This window comes from Anabas testudineus, chromosome 3 (genome assembly GCF_900324465.2).
Source record: "Anabas testudineus chromosome 3, fAnaTes1.2, whole genome shotgun sequence".
Lineage (NCBI taxonomy): Eukaryota > Metazoa > Chordata > Actinopteri > Anabantiformes > Anabantidae > Anabas > Anabas testudineus.
The window spans coordinates 11,202,957-11,216,949 of record NC_046612.1 but is presented as its reverse complement, the minus strand read 5'-3'; the positions used below and the strand labels follow the sequence as shown (position 1 = coordinate 11,216,949).

At 41.0% G+C, this 13,993-nt stretch overlaps 1 protein-coding gene across 1 annotated transcript in view; it reads right to left on the bottom strand.

Moving 5' to 3' along the window:
• The window catches only part of rasa3 (RAS p21 protein activator 3), a 33,949-nt gene that overhangs the window by 9,623 nt on the left and 10,333 nt on the right, over positions 1–13,993 (bottom strand). The window contains exons 2-11 of the mRNA XM_026378085.1: positions 11,855–11,972; positions 10,360–10,463; positions 9,449–9,543; positions 6,623–6,699; positions 2,470–2,550; positions 2,282–2,354; positions 1,540–1,613; positions 1,323–1,427; positions 627–783; positions 391–539 (exon numbers count right to left, since the gene is read on the bottom strand). Coding sequence (XP_026233870.1) covers positions 391–539; positions 627–783; positions 1,323–1,427; positions 1,540–1,613; positions 2,282–2,354; positions 2,470–2,550; positions 6,623–6,699; positions 9,449–9,543; positions 10,360–10,463; positions 11,855–11,972 — 1,033 coding nt within the window. The remainder of the gene's footprint in view (positions 1–390; positions 540–626; positions 784–1,322; positions 1,428–1,539; positions 1,614–2,281; positions 2,355–2,469; positions 2,551–6,622; positions 6,700–9,448; positions 9,544–10,359; positions 10,464–11,854; positions 11,973–13,993) is intronic.

Genomic DNA, 13,993 nt, shown 5'->3' with positions numbered 1-13,993 from the left:
AACAAACAACACGACTCCTGAGTTTGATTTACGCTGGAAAAAGTTTTAATCAAAATGCTTTGTGAGCTGATTTTGATTAAAACCTGATGACCTCATTTCTACAGTGACTTTATTTAATAGTGTCTATAAACAGCAACACATCTGTGCTTTAGTAAATTTAAATTCATTCCAGCTTGATGTATGTTGAAGCAATTCACTCATATTGCTAACAAGGATAAAGCCACACAAGACACAGCATCTGCCAAAGCAAAAACATTCACGTAACACAGTACTTGCTTAATTTCTGCAACAGCAGGACTGAGGTACAACTGTAAAATAAATTGTGACGTATGATTTGTTGAGCTGCCGACCCTGGTGTTAGTCAAAGGGAAAAGATGCAACAGGACTCACTGTGTGCGGTTGACTTCAGCGTGGGCAATGGCGCTGATGAAAGGCACGATCTTGCCGTAGTGAAGGAAGAGACGCACAAGAGGAATGGCGGCTTCTTGCTTCTCTCGACACACCTCCCCCAGAATATGAGCAGCGGACGCTGACACGGGCTGAAGAGAGAGAGGACGAGGAGTCAACGCGCAGCGGCCAAGCAGTGAACTGCGAAAATCGGTCACGTTCATATAAAAATACTGTACCTCTACATTAGCAGAGTGCAGCAGTAGATCCCTGAGGGGGGTGTAGTGTTCCGAGGGGAAGACGTGGTCCTCAGTGTAAACGATATTCAGCCGTAACGAGCCGAGCTCTTCTACCTTTACCGACTTGCCTCCATTCTCCCTCGGTTGGAGAAAGTACCTGAGGAAGCACGGTGTGCAGACAGTTGTGTCAACATTTGTAGACTAATTAGCCTAAAATACAGCTGAAGCATCTTTTAGTTGCTCTGACCTCCCCCATTTTCATTAACAGACAGATGTTTTCAGTGAAAAAGGCCTGAAACGTGACTGTAATGTTCAGCACCAAAGAGCAGACCGACACAAACACACACAAAAACACTAGCCGGTGAATTTAAAGAACCAGATATTTCTCTCTGCACCTGGTGGAGACCAAAACAGCGGCTACTGGACTTACATTTCTTTAATGTACCAGAAACATGAGTGCCAATGTTGCTGCATTTTTTGTTGTTGCTATGCCAACAACTAGTCAGGATGTCAACAGACAATGATTGACAAAGTGGAAAAATACAGCAATGTCTAAATACTGCACTACAAGTTCAAATCCTGCATGAAATTTCCAAAACAGTACCACTAAAGTATTTAGACGGAGGACTCGAGTAAATGTGTTCAGATATTTTCCACCACATGAACGACATAATGTATCAGAGATTCTCCTCTCACCATGCGTCATGAACCCCAGCCTGTCCGAGCACCCGGAGAGGAACACGCACACCTCCCAGGAACTCATCCCCGAACTTCAGGTTGCTGGCGTTCCACAGATCCACCCTGAACACAAAACACAGGTTCGAACATGGACGTAGTTTTAATCAGCGCCACGTTCAGCGCAGATATTGACCATATCCATCCTCGAAGCCCCTCAAGACAGCTACTGGCTCACCTCAGTGCCAGTTTGTCAACATCCTCTTCTTCGACATCAAAGTGACGCTTTGTGTAGCTTAAAGGCCGCGTCACCTGCAAACAGACAGAGAGTCATTTACAGTACATCCCAAAAAAAACAGGCTGGTGGAAACAGCACATCGGGAATAGAGGTGAAAACAATTAATACTCAACAATACAAAGGGACAAGACATGACAGAACCATGATAGAGGTCCTGTGTTTGTGTGCTTATGTGCAGGCAGAAAGCAGCGCAGGATGTGTAGAGTCGCGTTCATGTGGTGGTTGGGAATAAATGAGACGGTCTTGTACCATAGAAATCAATGGGTCTGATTGTTTGGTGGTTTGTCTGAATCAATCATACTCTTGTGCTGCTGTCTACTGGAGGGCAGAGGGAGGAGCGAAACAAAAATGTCAGAGCAGTGCCGCTGGTGAGCGAAGGTTAATAGGGGCACAGTGAAAGGGATTTTTGTGTCTCTAGAAGAATATCCAGAGATAAAAACCATTGAACATGATGAAATATTAAATAAAACAAAATCAGGGAAGTGTCAAAGTTTGTTTCCAGTTTTTGCACAAAGCTTCAGGTCAATAAGAAAAGTTTTGGTCCATCAAAGCAGCTGCCCTTCAGACGGTGTCAACACATTTTTGGTCTTGTAGTGTATATACAAAATTATTATTCTTTGCCTTTGACTGATGTCAACAAGAAAACACACCTTCACATTCATAACAAAGAGGAAAGCTTTACCTCGAAGTAGAAAACCTCATCAAACTGGGGATTGTTGGTTTTCCTCTTCACTTTGGTCTTCTTGGCGTCTGACCTGTGGAGGCAGAAAGATGTTCAAATGAACACGTTGATTTAAAGTTAAACATGATAAACAATGCTGTGTATCATGACTTGTGAAATCATGTCCATTAGAGAGAGAGAGATGTGACCTTGACGGTCCTAGTAAGGAGACAGCAGCGTAGGGATCACATTGTCCGTTGACGATTGGGAGACCTTGGCACTCCAGCACTCTGTAGAAACACACACAGACCGGACACTGATGAATAAGCACTGGACGTAACAAACACAACCTTGCACACAAACACGCACACCCACACGCCAGTGACACATTAACCTGATGCTAATTTGAATGCACCATTAGCACGGTGTGATTTCAACCAGTACTCAACTGCCTCACTTTAACCCTCCAACATGTCAGAGACTGTAAAGACTAAAGAGTGGTGAAGAAACCTTTTTAAAACCAGGTGTTTTTACTAAATATTTATTATGTTAACAATGCTAATGCACCTTACTGTCCCATTTCAGAAGAACTGCCTTAGTTATTTAAATTATTTTCTATTCTTAAAGTTAGTGGCTGCACAAATAGTCAGTCAGTCATTATCTTAAAGCTCAATTAAGCTCTATATCAAACGACAGGTGTGAAAAAGGTCATCCATGAGAAATGACACCCCAAACTAAATCTCCACAAAGCTTTCAGGCTCATCAGCCCACACAGGCAGTCTGAGCCTCACTGTTCTCACCAACTCTCCTTTACACTGTGAAACAATAGAGGGCTATTTCCAGTATACAAGACGTTAAGTAGTGTCTATACGGCCTAGCAGCTTAAGATTGTGTTGGTAGTGACCTGAAAGGTAAAAGAATAGTCCTCAACTTACTTGTTTCATTACTTGATTACTAAATATATTTCATACTGCAACATCCCCTGAGCTTCGGCTATGTCTAACCTGACTAAAGGTTTTTTTTTAAGTCTTTTGACAAAAACCTAAATCTGAAGAGAGCATCATATCAGGAAATTGAATCAACTGCCCCCTTCGTACACACACTTCTGGTCCATCCACACCGAAGCTCACACCTACACTGAGTTTTCTCAGTGTGAAAACAGCCCCCTGAGTCATTGTTAGGTGTGTACAGTGTGTACAGTACATAAGGAAGGCACACAAAGAGGGACAGATCAAAAGACCCGGAGGGAAGTAATTCCGTTTGAGCTGTTGGCCCAGAGCTGTGCCAGTTTTAAATTCTGCATGATCCAACAACTACAGACTCGGCACAAAGACGACTTGAGAAGAGACCAGAGAGAATGGACAGATGCCAGACTCAACCACAGGCAGAGAGATAGAGAAAACAAAGCTCAGGCAGGATTTGACTCCTCCTATCCCTGGATGAAGGAAGAAAAGAGGAGCATAAAACAAATTCAAAATTTAGCCTGGCACAAATATGTAAGTAAAGCTCAAAACAAAGATTAAACCACCTTTAAGATGTGTTTAAATCCTAAAAAAACTGGGAATTTTCACGATCCAGGTTTCTTCTTGTTTTTAATTGCATTGACTTTTGTATGGCACTGATATTATTATGTTATGTTATTTTAACTACCTTATGTACACTGTTTTAATGAACAAATGTCTTAAATATAAAAATTATAATTTATATCACTTTACTAACTGACTGGCAGCACACACTGGGGATCAAGTCTTACAATTATTAATGAGATTCTAAAAAGTAACTAATAATTATAGTTATCAAATAAATACAGTGGAGTAAACCTATCTATCTATTTTCTGTGTCACGGCTGTCCCGATGACGATGCCGAAGCCGATGACATCATGCTGAAAGGGGATTAGCACCCAAACAGGACACCCAGCGGGATGAATCACATCCTGTGTGTCACGATGATGCACCGCTAGTCTCACTGCACAATGAATTACACAGCAGATCGCAGCACTGCCCACAACTGAACGGACACACATGAGACACATGGATTGCGCCATCGTGCTGACACACACACATACAGGTTCCTAGTTGGGAATAAGGAGTGGGCTGGGTTAAGCATCACTAATGCCAGAGTGCTTCCTGTCCAGTAAGCTTGTTTATATAACCCCTGCTTGGCCTACTATCCAGCCCTCTCCCCCTCCCGCGCTCTCATCACTGCTTTGAACCCTGACAATTCCAGACAGTGGCGGTGAAGCAGACTTTTAGTTTTTAGTTGACATTACTCATATCAGGTTTATGCGCTTTTTTAAATCTGCGCCCACATAGCCTGTCAAAAATAATTTCCCTCCAATAAGAAGGAAATGAATTACATCACAGTCCCCCGACAAAACAGTGCACACAAAAATTCAGACGTGATTACATGGCAGGAAATTGAGTATCTTCCAGAAATAAACTGTGTGATTTGTTATAACACGTTTCTCGTCAGATGTCATTCGTGATATTGTACGACTAACCGCATCAGCATTTTCAAGTGGTGAAGAAAGAGAGAGTTAAAATACCACAGTGCAAAAAAAAAAAAAAAAACCCAATTAACAGAATTAGGCCTCATTCATAAATGTTAGAAATCCTTTATAATACATGAAAGTTGAAATGTTCTGAGAAGTATGAAAAGTAGTAGTAGTGAGAAGTAACTTATCATATCATGTTGGGTTATAACCTTATTAGTATGTTAGTACTAATTTACCATTCTAGTTTGGGTTAAGTGTCGTTAAATCTATTATAAAAGTAAATTGATATGTTTTGTTTGCTCTTCTTCGTGGTAAAATAAGCTGTACGTGTAGATATATGTGTGGATGAGTTCTCTCAGTTCGTTTGTTCGAGCTGTTGAGGTGAAACGGATGCTTCATCACTCTCATACACGTGTCTTTCTAGAGAAATCTGACTACGTGACCCCCTGCTCTCTGCTCTAAGCTCCTTACCCACACTGTGTTTTGGGAGCGGTGCCATGCTGGCTCCTCATCACGCTTTACTGCAGCATGGTACATGAAGAAGAGCTGCAGAGCGAACAAGCACGCACACATATACAAAAAAATATATAAATAATCCAGCCATATCACATGCGTATATTACATGAACCAACGCACTGTAATGTGTTCATTCACACATTCAAAAGCAGACTGACCCCTAAAACCTCAGGCCAGTAACAAGCCACGTTGTGAAATGTGCAACTCTGCAGCTTCATAATAACATCTGTACAAATCTACCTCAATGTTTTTTGATCAATCAATCAATTAGTCAGTTAACAGAAAACTAAATGGCATTAAAGCTGGAGTACAGAGGGCTATTGCAGGACTTTGTGGACTGGTGTCAGCAGAACCACCTCCTCATCAACTAAGGAAAGACCAAGGAGATGGTGGTAGACTGATGGCAGGAGTCGGTGTACTCTCCCCTCGCCAGTGAAGATCCAGGGAATGGATATCTCCCAGTACCTGGGTGTTCACCTGAACAACAAACTGGACTGGACCCATAACATGCAACGTACAGGAAGTGCGTCTACCTCCTGAGGAGATGGCAGTCTTTTGGGGTGAAGGGGACAATCCTGAGGACTTTCTATGACTCTGTGGTGGCATCAGCCATCCTGTACAGTGTGGTATGCTGGAGATGCAGCATCAAAGAGAGGGAGAGGAAGAAGCTGGATATCAAGAACTCCAGCTCTGTCCTGGGCTGTCCTCTGGACTCAGTGAGGCGACAGAAGGGTCCTGGCTAAACTAGCATCTATGCTGGACCATGAGTCTCACCCCCTACAGGACACACTGTCTGCTCCAGAGAGCAGCTTCAGTGACAGACTGATCCACCTTTGCTATGTGAGGGAGAGAATCCGCAGATCCTTCCTCCCAGCTGAAGTCACACTCTACACGAACTCTACTACTGTACATTTAGCGTTTATAGTGTTATTCCAACAGTAATGCAACAATGCAATTTCCCCATTGTGGGACAAATAAAGTTTTTTTTTTATCTTATCTTATCTTAATGCACAACGAATGCAGCAATATGTCAACAAAGACAACATGGATGTAAAAAAACAGGTCTGACAACACCTTCGTCAGACCTTAACGATACAACTGATGTACGCAGTGAAAAACAATGAATAGAAACTTTGTTTATTTAGTTTTCTTTGTTGTTTTGTGGTTGACTGAATTCTATTTGGTACATCATTATAAAGTTGTAAATTGCTAGTTTAAATTCATATCTGTTGTAAGCAGAAAGAGAGATACCTTTAGTACCTACAGGATATAGTCAGTATATTTCTTTTCTATACTTTCTATGATCTATTATAACAACATTTTTGCATGCGTTGTGTATTTGCAGTCTCACCTTGTGGCTAGTTTATGGTTGATGACTCCGCTGTCTGTGATGACTTCACTCAGACGCAGCTCCAGGTGCACTTTTCCCTGCAAAACAAGACACAAATGTACACTTTTTACTTTTTTCCATTGACAGTGCAGACTTTAAAGGGCCCAGCTGCTAAAGAGTTCGTAAGGGCATTTCAGCACAAGTGTCTATCACACAGCCAGGTGCTCAGTGGTAGAATTCAGTGCAGATCATGCATTTATTGTGTGTATGTGTGTATTTAAAACTGACTTGGCTTGAGACAAATTTCAGCTTGATTCTGAGACAATATGTAATCTCATCCAAATAAATTTCAATAGGTTGCTGCTAAAGTTTTGCTGCTGACACAACAGGCAGCTAATAAAATAATAATTTGCCGAAACATAAATACATGTGAATGTATTGTATGTATGTATATGTATGTACATTTCTCCACTAAAGGAGACACTGTATGAAAACAGTTGTGAGCCCGAACCTCATGCTCAAGTTATTTTCTCTGTGAAGTGATTGGATTAATGACATAATGACAGTGTAGTGGTGCAGCTGTCTAGAAAAGCTCCATTAATTAACGGCATCAGTATGCAAACTCACAGGCGTTACTCTCTCTGGCTGATTCAAGCAGAAGGAACAAACACACACACACACACACACACACACACACACACACACACACACACACACACACACACACACACACACACACACACACTTACACATGTGCACTCAGGCCAAATAATGCGTCCTCTATTGAAAGGAGAAGAGAGACACTCTATCTTCCTACTTCATTTGATCCATCTCCCTTGCTTTTCTCCCTTTTCTCTCATTCTCTCACACATCCTTCCTCTCCCTGGCTCCTCGGATGAATGTGTCTCTGTTTCAGATCCCTGCTCCAGGGCTACACACACCCATCTGTCTGCAGATGTTACAGTTCTGTGTGTGTGGTACTATGTGCTGGGTGTGCGCTTCTCTGTCTGTGTGTGCAAGTGTGTGTGGGTGAGTGAGATTTCTGAATTGTGAATAGTAGACACTACTGGACATGTAGTGCAGTGTGATTAACAGAAATCTTTTTCACTTTCAGAAAACCCAATGGAAGCTGCTACCTACAGCCTGATGCCACACAGCCACAGTGTCACCGGTTCGAGTCCTGGTGACCTTTTACATGTCACACCTTCTGTCTCTCCCCATATTTCCTGTCTGCCTTTCTCACTTTCAAGCTATCCAATAAAGGCTAAAATGTCACATGTCAGATGAAATTCACATTTAAAAGTTCAATGAATTATGCAGAACTTTTGCTGCCTGTTACAAACAACAGCAGACAGCTGCAGAAGGGAAGCAGTCATCCGGTATTTGAGATGTAAATGGCAGCAAAGCTACTGTAAACTGAACATCATCTTATTTAGGTAACAACAATGTAATACGTAGGTCTCCTTTGACCTCGGATTTACCAAGAAGTGGCAGGTGTGTGCTGGCAAGGAGAACTGTTTGACTGACAGACCTGTCTCTGCGTACTCATTAAAAAATAATGGGAGTAATTAGCTTTGATCTACTTTTACCTCCGTCGGAAAACAACCTGTTATCATTCTGACCCGAAAATCAAAACCACAGCCGGCGACCTAAACAACCTTTACCACCTCTCGCAATCAGCTCTCATTCATTCATGACATGTGAAGGTGGAAAATATAGCCATGTTACTAAATGTCTTGTCTAAAAGAGTTGGGCAGACGGATTTTACAGTATATACACAAATATCCAGGTGACTTTGACCCAGCAGGATCAAATGTTTCATGTGCACACATGCTGTGTTTACTTGTGTTCTGCCTCACTTAATATTAACATGCCTACACAAGCGTAGATTATATATCTATGAATATACCACATACGGGGTATGTGTACAGGGTTAATACAAGTGCATTTACAACAATAATAATACTTAATTATTAATAATTTCAACTCTACTCTACTTTAAGGGATATAATGTGTTTTTTGTTTTTGTTTTGACTCAACATTTCTTAAAGTATGCTGACATTAAAAGCCACAGATCAGACCAGAGCGAAAGAAGCTGCAGAAGCTAAACCCCTCAGCGTGTGAGCAAGGGTGTGTTTTACCCAAATATCATCTTTGTGAACTAGACTGTGTTGTTTCTTTGTTTAAGTTACATACTGCAAATGCTCACATAAAATCTGGCATCCCCATAATAGCCAGAGCAAAGAAGGTCGGACACTCATAAAAAAAATCCCAGAGGGAGCCATCAGCACAACAACAGAGTCATGTTCAACAATACTGCTTTCAGTTTTGAATTAGCTCCATTTGTTTGTTATTCACTGTGCCTTTGCTCAATGCTAAATATCAGGTTATTCACCAATTGCGGGGTTGATGCTAATGTCAAGTTGCCTCTGGTATGTGTAATTAACAAAGCCATTGTAGGTTAATGATGCAACACTTACGTGAACAAACTATTTAACTAAAATTAAACCAACTCAGGGGCAGATTGCTTGTTCTCCTATTCCTATCTCCACCAAAGAAACAGCTCTTTCCCAAAAATAGAAGTAAATGCAACTTCATGCGACTTCAAACCTGGGGAACAATGAATATTAGACATCAAAGTCTTTGTGAAGCAAATGAAAAGTGTTTCACAATCCAGAATTTATGTTAGTCTTTCTGGAAACGTTGTAATATCTGGTCGGCCAAGTGATGCGGGCTAACTGTGGAGAAGATGGGAGACAAAACAAAAACTAGACAAAAAACAGAAGACAAGATGAAGAGAGGGTTCTTCATTGTTAACATGTGTGTGAGTTTTCCCTCTGTACTGACCTGCACCTCTGAGTCAGCGCTGACAGGTTGCAGCTGGAACCAGGTGTCTTTGCCGTGATACTTCTGCAGGTCCTCTTTCTTCACTGCGACTTTACCTGCGGACACATTAACGCACGACAAAGACAAATGAGCGAAAAACCGTAGCTCCCTTTACATTTACTACCTAAAAAGCCTACACCCACTCACATGCCTGCTCGCAAACTGTAAATCCACACACCGATCTCTTCTTAATGCACGTAGACACCCGGTGAACAATTATTCACAAAGTGCAGAGTCAGTGGCCTAGAAATGACCCCATAACTGTTATGCTGGAACTAACGAGTTACACCCACTAACACACACACACACACACACACACACACACAGGAGCTGTGATGGTGTTACAGATAAATGTCATCCTGAAAAAGATTTTTCAGTTTGTGGTTGGTGGTCGCACACACACACATATAAACACACAACACAGACACACCCAATAACACTGATACAAACATCTGCCCACACACCAATAGGCATATATAGACGTTAAGGAGTAACTAAGGTCTACGCTGTAAAATGCAAACATCAAGGTCAACACACCTCTCAGTTGTGGCTGTTTAATATGAGTCTACAGACCTGTTACCCAGTTGTGAGAGTGATATCAGACCTCATGTCTAATTGAACGATTCATTTAGTGCTCCAGCATCTAACATAACGCAAACATGTAAATGAATCTGAATGTACAACTCACGTCGCACTACTCATACTGGAATAATGACTTTGGTGTCTTCACTTGAATTAAACAGGTAGATCTAGACTCAGTTACACAAATTCACAAATGAAAAAAATCAATGAAAAACAGAAGTTGTACTCCTGTAAAATCACAGCCTATTCCACGTTGGATTATGGTTAGTTTACAACAGATGTTTGCTCACCGATGCTGGAGTCCCTTCTGAAGACGTCCCTGTCGAAGATGTAGAAGGAGAGGTGTCTGAAGCTACGTGGGATCTCGCAGTAGAAGTCCTCCCCATAGAAGGGACTGGAGATGAGAAGACACAAAGCAAACTGGGATTAGCCTCTCCACTCGTGTCTTAGCTTTACCACAAACACAAATGTAGCTTTACATATTCAAAGACGACAATAAGGTATGTCACAATAACATTTAATACTTCTGAGTCCTTCTTATTTTTGTCTAAAAGCAATTTTAATGAGTTCTAATATCTACTGTATTATATCAATTTCAATTATTAGCCTGTCAGTTGATACGTTTGTATTGTAACGACAAGGCTCTGGAAACCCTGCTAGTTATTTCAGAATAATACATGAATAACAAGACGTTGGGTGATTACCCTCTTGTTTTCGGTGTCTCGCTCTGTGTAAAATATCCATTAACTGACTGATTGGTTGATTGGTTAATCTGTAAACGACTCCCGCCTCAGTAATATTTTTCAGTGGTGTCCTGGTTCCTAAAATAGTCCACAGGCACAATTCTTTCTTTGTCCTTTCTCAAAGACAATTTATTTTGTCATTTTATCACTAAAATTGTTTATTATACTATTATAACAACTTTATTTTTAGACTATATGTATTCAGTGTGCCTTGAATACAGTTACAGCTTGTGTATCTCCAACAAAAGCTCTTATGTGACCACTGGCTGAGAGATATGCCACATACTTACATTACCTAAGCATCAACCACAGAAAACATAGCAATGAGAACCTCGTGAGCCATGCCCTCAGGGCCCCTGCTAACAATTACTGACTTCTTCCGTTACTCTGTAGACAGAAAGGCAGAGGAATGTATGTATGGACTGGAGACATGTGCATGTGTTAGACTAATAACCAATCCAACAAATGTAAGATCACTAAATATATATAATTCAGTTCAGGCTGTGTGTAAGAGAGGCTCAATCAATTCAGTTTTAACTTTAAAGGTCTCTATCAGTCACATGTAAAACATTTAATGACACAAAATCCTCTACTCGACAGTAATTCTTAAAATCACGTCAAACGATTTTTCTCCTCACTGATAAATTCTGTGTGAACACTGTTCATTTAATGTTAAGGTTTAATGTCTCCTACTTCACCGTGTTGCCCACTCCCATTGAATGTGTTGGTTCAACTGTCCACCATGATGGCACAACTGGCGTGGAAATGGAACAGTATTGGAGAGGCACGACAAAGGTCGTCAGCTGTGGCTCATTTGCATGGTGGAAGCGAAACAGCGACCGCTACTCTACATACCGTCTTTGCATACTGGTGTTACCAATTCAACCCCATCGGAGCACATTTTTTTTAAAGGCTGCTACAAGAAGAGAGAAGTTGGCCTTTATGATTTATTTATTGTTGTTATTATTATTTATTTAGGCCGTCCAGCTATTATAACTGTAAGAAAGATGTGGAAAAGGGGTGAAGGGAACCCATAAAGTACCAAAGTGACTTCTCAACGATCTTAGTCCTGAAGACCTCCTCCTGGTCCAGGTTGACAGTGCAGTAACAGTCCCTCATCCTGTTTGGCCCGGGGTATGGAGGGATGTTTTTTGCTTCTCCTGTACAAAGAAAAGCAGAAATGAGCAGTGCTATTTAGAAACGCTGTTGTAAGCAATAACAACATGTTTATTCAGGCCGGCTGCTATAGGCGATTTCTTATTTAAGAAAACTGCAAAGTACAAAAAAAAAAAACGTGATGTAAGTTCAATTGATTGGTTGAGCTGGCAGGGCGCATCTCTCTTTAAGACACACTTTTATTATCCTTACGTCACCACATCGAACAGCACGTATAATGAGATTAACCCCCGCCAAGGTAAATACTTTTACACTGGACACGCAAATAACAAACCGCCTTCTTAGAAACCAACACACAGTTTAATTTAACACTCAAAACGACACGTGAGACCTGTTTTTGTCTGTGTGTCCCTGTAGTATACGTGTTGTCAGATGTGTGAATGAAAGAATCTGTGTGGGACATTTCCTGAATCTCCTGCTGAAGCTCAATCTGTTCATCAGACCTGTGACAGCACTCCCTGTCACAAGAATGTGGTCCAACCAACCGCTGAGATACACACACACACACACACACACACACACACACACACACACACACACACACACACACACAAACCACAGAGGTGGAGATCCAGTCCCGTAGGAGCAATTTATTCCCATTTATGAGGGCGTCGATCCATGCTAGTCAGTACTCTGTTACTTATTCTGTTAGTGTTTGCCCTGGGGACCCACAGCACTCTGTAGTCTATAGTTACACGTGTTAGCCCAAGGTTGTCGTTGCTTGCACCACCATCGTGCATTATCTGCACAGAAATCTGATGCTGCCATTGTGCAGACAAGCTGAGCGAGAGAAAACGGTGAACTTGTGCTGCTGAGCTTAAATAAGTCACTTCTTCACAAAGTATAAATGTTTGCAAACATACTCATCAACAGCAGTTCCCCACATTTTTGGCCTTTTACTGTTTTACTGTTGAATTTCATAAGAAACAAATTTGAGAGAAAGTTGGAAAGAACAACACACAAAGCTCAATTTAGAAACATCTGTTTTCCTTTCCCCTCCCTTATATACTGTATATCTAGGGACACAATCCCCAGTTTGGGAACTTGTGTTCTAGGAAAATCGCAAAAGAAAATAGTAGTAAAAATGCTTCTTTATTAAGTGGTACTAAAAATATACTGTTGAAACAGCCAGTCATCATCTCTACAGCCTTTTCAAAGAAAACGTTGCTGCTATTCCACAGAAGAAATCTTGATCTCGACTTTATGGCAGAGCACATTGCTGTTATAAAGACTGCAGTGTTTCTAATCTTGGAAAGGAGAAAGGGAAAAGAGTAACCAGCTGTGAAACAGCACAACCTTCAGACATAGGTGCCTTCAGATTAAGGAAGTCATTTTTATTTATCAATACATCTGTACATGAATGCAAAAGTCCCATTAAACTCTGCCACTTCAAATCAATGCAATCATTTGGACTACACAGCTCATCTATCCAGCCCTGAAAGTGTTTCAGAAGATTCCACAAGAACACATTTATTTCACCAAACCAGTTTAATACTTTAAAAGGACAAATTGCTGTTGCAACAATGAAAATACATCCTGTGCCATCGCTGGGAGGAGGTGAACAATCACATTAGTCATGAAGCTTTCACTGACATGTAATTACACTGTTTACTTAAACCTGTGCTCTATTTACATTGTTAGCTTTCTCTGCAGCCAGGTCGTGCACTGAAATGTCACTATTTAATATATCTTGTACATAACTTACATTATTAATACATATTACTGTACATTTTCTATGACAAGACCAAAACTAACAACAAGTTGCTGCCAGTTGTTTTCTTTGTTTCCAAAACCTCATCTGCGGTATCATATTCCCCTCAGAGCTTCAGTGTTGTCAGATAACTGTTTAAAAAAGTGAAACACACTTTCTGTTTGGGTGACATGTTCCTTCATCACAATAAACATGGGCACTGTAGTTTATATTGAGTCAGCTGTACATACACTGTCCTGCTGCCACAACCACTCACATGGGTGCCAATAATGTCCTGTTTGCTCAAGATATAGT